At 58.1% G+C, this 7071-nt stretch overlaps 1 protein-coding gene across 1 annotated transcript in view; it reads left to right on the forward strand.

Moving 5' to 3' along the window:
• The window catches only part of LOC103811050 (collagen alpha-1(II) chain), a gene marked incomplete at both ends in the record, with an annotated part of 10289 nt that extends 3392 nt beyond the window's left edge, over positions 1-6897 (forward strand). Inside the window, 21 exons of the mRNA XM_009083995.1 lie at positions 416-514; positions 657-701; positions 1239-1337; positions 1838-1891; positions 2681-2788; positions 2870-2923; positions 3037-3135; positions 3638-3691; positions 3767-3865; positions 3942-3995; positions 4113-4166; positions 4375-4428; positions 4543-4596; positions 4697-4741; positions 5366-5464; positions 5577-5684; positions 5764-5817; positions 5904-5957; positions 6492-6545; positions 6661-6714; positions 6790-6897. Of these exons, the coding sequence (XP_009082243.1) occupies positions 416-514; positions 657-701; positions 1239-1337; positions 1838-1891; positions 2681-2788; positions 2870-2923; positions 3037-3135; positions 3638-3691; positions 3767-3865; positions 3942-3995; positions 4113-4166; positions 4375-4428; positions 4543-4596; positions 4697-4741; positions 5366-5464; positions 5577-5684; positions 5764-5817; positions 5904-5957; positions 6492-6545; positions 6661-6714; positions 6790-6897 (1503 nt within the window). The remainder of the gene's footprint in view (positions 1-415; positions 515-656; positions 702-1238; positions 1338-1837; positions 1892-2680; positions 2789-2869; positions 2924-3036; positions 3136-3637; positions 3692-3766; positions 3866-3941; positions 3996-4112; positions 4167-4374; positions 4429-4542; positions 4597-4696; positions 4742-5365; positions 5465-5576; positions 5685-5763; positions 5818-5903; positions 5958-6491; positions 6546-6660; positions 6715-6789) is intronic.
• Positions 6898-7071: the final 174 nt, after the last annotated feature.

Consider the following 7071-nt stretch of genomic DNA (forward strand, 5'->3'; position numbering starts at 1 on the left):
CCTCCCCCTCTTCTTCCTCACTCCCTTTTTCCTCCCTCTCACCCCCCCTTTTTCCTCACTCCCTTTTTCCTCCTTCTCCATTCCTTTTTCCTCACCCCCTTTTTCCTCCTGCTCAATCCCTTTTTCCTCCCTCGCACTCACTTTTTCCTCCTCCTCTTTTTCCTCCCCTTCCCCCCTTTTTCCTCACCCCCTTTTTCCTCACCCTTTATCCTCCCCCTCTCTCTCTTTTCCCTCCCTTTTCCGTCTCCCCTTTCTCCTCCCCCCTTTTCCCTCCCTCTCCCCCTTTTCCTTCCTCACCTCTTTTCCCTCCCTCTCCCCTTTTCCTTCCCCCTCCCCCTTTTTCCTCCCTCTCCCCCTTTTCCCTCTCCCCTTTTTCCCTCTCCCCCTTTTCCCTCTCCCCCTCTCCCTCCCACAGGGCGAAGCTGGTCCCACTGGAGCTCGAGGCCCTGAGGGTGCTCAGGGGCCGAGGGGTGAATCTGGCACTCCTGGCTCTCCCGGTCCTGCTGGAGCTCCTGTAAGTCCTGGATCCCTTCAGGAATTCCTTGGCCTCACTTTGTCCCCTTCTCTGGGAAAATCCCTGAGCGAGGGGAAGGGGCTGAAACCAAGGAAACTGAGGCACAGGGAGCAGGTCCAGGCTCAGTGGTGTTTCTTTCCAGGGTAACCCAGGGACGGATGGAATTCCTGGAGCGAAGGGCTCTGCGGTGAGTTGGGTGGGAATAGGGATGGGAATGGGGGGACAAAGCCTCTGGAAGGGATGGGAGAGAGATGGAAGAGGGATGGGAGAGGAATGGGAGAGAGACTGGAGAGGAATGGGAGAGAGATGGGAGAGGAGGAGGAGAGGGGTGGGAGAGAGATGGGAGAGAGAGGGGAGAGGGATAGGAGAATGAGAATGTTGGGGGTCACTGGGGAGATGCTGAGGGATGTGGGAGGCTCCAGAGGACCTGGGAATGTTGGGGGACACTGTGGGGACACTGGAGGCATGCTGAGGGGTATGGAGATACTGGGGGGATGCTGAGGGATATGGGGACACTGTGGGGATGTTGGGGTACACTGGGAGGATGCTGAGGGATGTGGGGATACTGGGGGGGACACTGGAGGGATGTGGGAGGCTCCAAAGGACCTGGAAATATTGAGGGGCACTGGAGAGATGCTGAGGGATGTTGGGGGCCACTGGGGGACACTGGGAGGATGTTGGGGGGCACAGGACATGCCCCTGTACAGTGTCCTGCTGCCCACAGGGTGCCCCAGGCATCGCTGGAGCTCCAGGATTCCCCGGACCCCGCGGACCCCCCGGTCCTCAGGGAGCCACTGGGCCCTTGGGACCCAAAGGACAGACGGTGAGAGACCCCCAGACCCCCAAGGGGCTGTGGCCACACTCCCATCCAGCCCAGCCTGGATGTTCCCTTCCCAAACACCCTCGGGTCACCCTTGGGACATTCTTGGGTCATTCCTTCCTGGCCTCAAAGAGGTCATTCAGGATGGGATGGGAATGGGAATGGGGACAGGGATGAGATGGTTTGGGGATGGGATGGGATAGGATGGGGTTGGGGATAGGGTGGAATTGGGATGGGGTTGGGGATGGGGACAGGGACAAAAATAGGATGGGATGGGATAGGGAATGGGGACAGGGATGGGATGAGATGGGATGGGGTTGGGGATGGGACAGGGATACAGGAGGGAGGGAGTGAAGGTGAGGACAAGACTGAGCTGGGGACAGGGATGGGAACAAAAAAGAAGCTGGACACAGGGCTGAACCCTGTGCCTAGAGAACAATCCAAGGCTGGGGACAGGGATAGGGGCATAGACACCTCATCCCTCTCTCCCTCTCCCTGTGCAGGGAGAACCTGGAATCGCAGGATTCAAAGGTGAACAGGGACCGAAGGGAGAGACGGTGAGGTGACATCCAGAGCCCCAGCCCAGCTGGGGATCCCTCCTTCCCTCCCTCCTTATCCCTCCCTCCCTCCCTCCTTATCCCTCCTTTCCCCCCTTTCCTCCCTCTTTTCCTCCTTCCTTTCTTCCCTTCCTATCCCTCCTTTCCTCCTTTCCTCCCTCTTTTCCCCCTCCCTCCCCCCTCCCTCAGGCCCCTGCCCGGGCCCCTGTTCCCGGTGGGTACAATAGCTGCAGTGTGTGTTGGCCCCGCGGGACATTCCCTGCGCATCACTGCCCGTGTGGAATGTGCTGCCGGGAGAGCAGGGGGAGCGACTGGGATCGGCCTCTGCGCCGAGCTGGGCCTTCCTGCACCCCTTTTTCTCCTCCCTGACACCCCTTCTTCTCTCTGAGACTCCTCTTCCTCCATGGCACCCCTGCTCCTCCTCCCTGCACCCCTTTTCCTCCATGTCACCTCTTTTTCTCCTTGTGATCCCTTTTCATCCCTGTAACTTCTTCCCCTCCTTGTGATCCTTTCCCTCCTTGTCACCCTTTTCCTCTCTGTAATTCCTTGTCCTCCTTGGCACCTTCCTCCCTGTAATTCCTTGTCCTCCTTGGCACCTCTTTTCCTCTTTGTGGCTCCTTTTCCCTCCTTTCCCTCCCTATGATCCCTTTCCCTCCCTGTGATCCCTTTCCCTCCTTTCCTTCCCTGTGATCCCTTTCCTCCCTGTGACTCCTTTCCCTCCTTTCTCTCTTTTTCCTCCCTTTCCCTCTTTTCCCTCCCCATGACCTTTTCCCTCCCTCCTCTCCCCAGGGCCCTGCAGGACCCCAAGGTGCCCCTGGCCCTGCTGGTGAGGAAGGCAAGAGAGGAGCTCGTGGAGAACCTGGTGCTGCTGGTCCTCTAGGACCTCCTGGCGAGAGGGTGTGTGTGTGTGTCCCCAAACTCCTCCAACCATGAGCTGCTTCCCAAAATCCTTCTCCTCACCTTCACTCTCCTTCACAGGGTGCTCCAGGCAATCGTGGTTTCCCCGGGCAGGATGGACTGGCTGGACCCAAGGTGGGACATCAGGATCATGGAGGAGAAGGAGGAGAATCCAAGGAGGGAGTTCCTACTCCTTGAATCTCCAAATTCATCCCTTTTCTCTCCCTCTTTTCTCCTCTTCCTCACAGGGTGCTCCAGGTGAACGTGGTCCTGCTGGTCTTGCTGGTCCCAAAGGAGCCACTGGTGATCCAGGACGTCCTGGAGAACCTGGACTACCTGGAGCAAGGGTGAGAGGTTGGGGGGGGGTCCAATCCTGTACCCCCCACTGGTGGATCTGGGGAGGGATCAACCAGGGCAGGATCCTGTGAGGAGAGTGGGGATGGTGGTGGGACCAGTTGGGCTCAGTAAGGAGGCCTCAGGTGGTTTGGGGGAAAATCAGATGGTTTTGGGGGGCAACCAGGTGAGTTTTGGGGGCAACCAGGTGATTTGGGGGAGCAATCAGGTGGTTTTGGTGGTCACCAAGGTGTGTTTGGGGTTATCAAGATGCATTTGAGGTCATCAAGGTGCGTTTGGGGTCACCAAGGTGCATTTGGGGTCATCAAGGTGTACCTGGCGTGACCAAGTTGAAGATGCATTTGGATCTCTCCAAGATGCTCCTTGGGCTTAGATGCTCCTTGGGGTGGGTGAAGATACTCCCTGGGGTTAACCCCATACTCATGTACCCACCACATGAGTGATGTCCATCAGACCTAGACCTGACAGCTCCTCCCTCCCTTCTCTCCACCACAGGGTCTGACTGGACGTCCAGGAGATGCTGGTCCTCAAGGCAAAGTTGGCCCAACTGTAAGAGATGCTCCTCAGGGCGGTGAGGGACAAGGTCTGGAGGGATCTCTGCTGACCTCCTCTTCCTCCCCACAGGGTGCTCCTGGTGAGGATGGTCGTCCTGGCCCTCCTGGACCTCAAGGTGCTCGTGGTCAGCCTGGTGTGATGGGTTTCCCTGGTCCCAAAGGTGCTAATGTGAGTGGTGTTGACCTGTTTCTCCTTCAAATGACCTTCAGCCTAGACATGGAGCTCATCACTGTCCTCTCTCTAGGGTGAACCTGGCAAAGCTGGGGAGAAAGGTCTCCCTGGAGCTCCAGGACTTAGGGTGAGTTGTTTTCCTGCTCTCATCACCCCCAAAACCACATCTTGGTGTCTCATCCCCTTGAGGTGTCTCCAGTCTCCAAGTTGGGGAGCTCAGTGAGGATTTTTCTCTCCTCCATAGGGACTTCCTGGCAAGGATGGGGAGACAGGAGCTGCTGGACCACCAGGACCTGCTGTGAGTGTTGTAGTTCAGGCTTGAAATGGAGAAGGCTGGGGGGGAAAAAACCACCCTGAGTCTGCTGGATGTGGAACCTCTGCAGTCCCTAACCCTCATGGTGCTTGGGCTTGTGGAGTTTGGGCTCTTTTGCCCAAATCTTGAGGTGGGTGAAGCCTGAACTTCACCAGGTTTTATTTGAGAGTCTTCACCACTTTCCTTCCCACAGGGTCCTGCAGGTGAGAGAGGAGAGCAAGGGGCTCCTGGTCCTTCTGGCTTCCAGGTGAGCAGGTGAAAGAGGTTTTTGGGGATGAGGTGATGCTCATGGGTGACCTCAAGGTCTTGTCCTTGTGGATCTTGTTATCACCATGCTCACAGCACTGCTCTCCCCTCCTAGGGTCTACCAGGGCCACCAGGTCCTCCTGGAGAGAGTGGCAAACCTGGAGATCAGGTGAGACCTCCTTTTCCCTCTTCTCAGGCTGTCCAAGGGGGGTCAGGACCCCTCAGCATCTCCCAGCTCTGACCCCCAACTCTTCTTCCTCCTGCCACAGGGTGTTCCTGGAGAAGCTGGTGCTCCTGGTCTTGTTGGTCCCAGAGTAAGTCCCACCCATTCTCCTGGCTTGGGTCCACTCAATCCATCCCATGGAGGATTGGGCACTCCATCCATCCCATGGAGGGGTTTGGGGGAGCTCCAGGGGGTTGGTAGAGCCTGGTTTCCCCCACTTAGGGCAGATGTCCCAGTTCTAGTGGCTCAATATCTTCTACAGCCCATCCCAGTCCATCCCAGTCCTACTGGGGTAGTGGGAGATGATTCCCTTCCCACTATCCTTGAGGACATCCATGCAAAGGCCGTTGTGACCTCCACCATGTCCCTGTGGCCTCATCCAGGGCAGCTGTCCCAGTTCTGGTGGAGTAATCTCTTCTATAGCCCATCCCAGTCCATCCCAGTCCATCCCAGTCCATCCCAGTCCATCCCAGTCCATCCCAGTCCATCCCAGTCCATCCCAGTCCATCCCAGTCCATCCCAGTCCATCCCAGTCCATCCCAGTCCATCCCAGTCCATCCCAGTCCATCCCAGTCCATCCCAGTCCATCCCAGTCCATCCCAGTCCCACTGGGGCAATGTCCTTCCCACCATCCTTGGGGACATCCATGCAAGGCCATTGTGACCTCCACCATGGCCCTGTGGCCTCATCCTAACTCTCCTCCATCCCTTCCCAGGGGGAACGTGGCTTTCCTGGTGAACGTGGCTCTCCTGGAGCCCAAGGGTTGCAGGGACCTCGTGGCCTCCCTGGCACCCCTGGCACTGATGGACCCAAGGTGGGTGACCAGAGGGGTCAGAGCTCTGAAGTGTCACCAGCAAAGTTGTGACACCAGTGGTCAGTGCATGGAAAAGTTTGGCACCCCCAAAAACACTTCACTTTTGCTCTAGGGTGCAACTGGCCCAGCTGGTCCCAATGGAGCCCAAGGTCCTCCTGGTCTTCAGGGAATGCCTGGAGAGAGAGGAGCAGCTGGAATTGCTGGTCCCAAGGGAGACAGGGTGAGTGGTGGGTGCTGGAGGTGGCAGGAGTGGTGTCAGGTCTCAGCTCTGCTCATGCTGCTCCTGTCTCACCCTGCAGGGAGATGTGGGAGAGAAAGGTCCTGAGGGAGCTCCTGGAAAGGATGGTGCAAGGGTAAGTGGGATGGGAATGGGATGGGAGTGGGGAGGCCACTGGGGATAGTCATGGTGGCCTCATCCTTGTCCCTCTGTCTTCCACAGGGGCTGACAGGTCCCATCGGTCCCCCAGGCCCTGCTGGTCCCAACGGTGAGAAGGTGAGAGCCTGGGCAGCTCCTCGGCTCCCACCCAAGGAGAACCTTCCCATCCCCTCCCAAATCCACATCCTTCCTTCTCCAGGGTGAATCTGGACCTCCTGGTCAGATCCTTCCCATCCTCTCCTGGTCAGGTCCTTCCCATCTCCTCCCACCTCTCTATCCTTCCTTCTCCAAGGTGAATCTGGACCTCCTGGGCAGGTCCTTCCCATCCCCTCCCAAATCCACATCCTTCCTTCTCCAGGGTGAATCTGGACCTCCTGGTCAGATCCTTCCCATCCTCTCCTGGTCAGGTCCTTCCCATCTCCTCCCACCTCTCTATCCTTCCTTCTCCAAGGTGAATCTGGACCTCCTGGGCAGGTCCTTCCCATCCCCTCCCAAATCCACATCCTTCCTTCTCCAGGATGAATCTGACCCTCCTGGTCAGGTTCCTCCCATCTCCTCCCACCTCTCCATCCTTCCTTCTCCAGGATGAATCTGACCAGGAGGGTCAGATCCTTAAGAACTCCTCCCAACTCTCCCTCCTTCCTTTTCCAGGGTGAATCTGGCCCTCCTGGTCCCTCTGGAGCTGCTGGTGCCCGTGGTGCCCCTGTAAGTGCCAAGCTCTTTCTCCCCATGCCTTCTCTCCATCTCTGCCCATCCCTTCTCTCCCTCTCTCCCCATCCCATTGTTCCCTCTCTCTCTGACCTCCCTCCCTGTCTCTTAGGGTGAGCGAGGAGAGCCTGGAGCTCCTGGTCCTGCTGGATTTGCTGGTCCCCCGGTGAGTCCTTGGCTCCATCTCCCCTGGCCAGTTCTGGCCTCTCCCCATGAGCCCTGACACAGACTCTTCCCACAGGGAGCCGATGGCCAACCTGGAGCCAAGGGAGAGCAGGGTGAGCCTGGGCAGAAAGGTGATGCAGGTGCTCCTGGGCCTCAGGGTCCTTCTGGTGCTCCTGGGCCACAGGTGGGTACAGCCCAGGGCACCTCGAACCTGGGAGAGAACCTTCCTCCCCATCCCTTCCCATCTCTTCCCTCCCTCCATCCCCTCACTCCTCATCCCTTCCATCACTCCCCATCCCTTCCATCCCTCCCTCCATCCCCTCACTCCCTCCATCCCCTCCCTCCATCCCTCCCCATC

Source organism: Acanthisitta chloris, unplaced genomic scaffold (assembly GCF_000695815.1).
Source record: "Acanthisitta chloris isolate BGI_N310 unplaced genomic scaffold, ASM69581v1 scaffold18691, whole genome shotgun sequence".
NCBI classification, from domain to species: Eukaryota; Metazoa; Chordata; class Aves; order Passeriformes; family Acanthisittidae; genus Acanthisitta; species Acanthisitta chloris.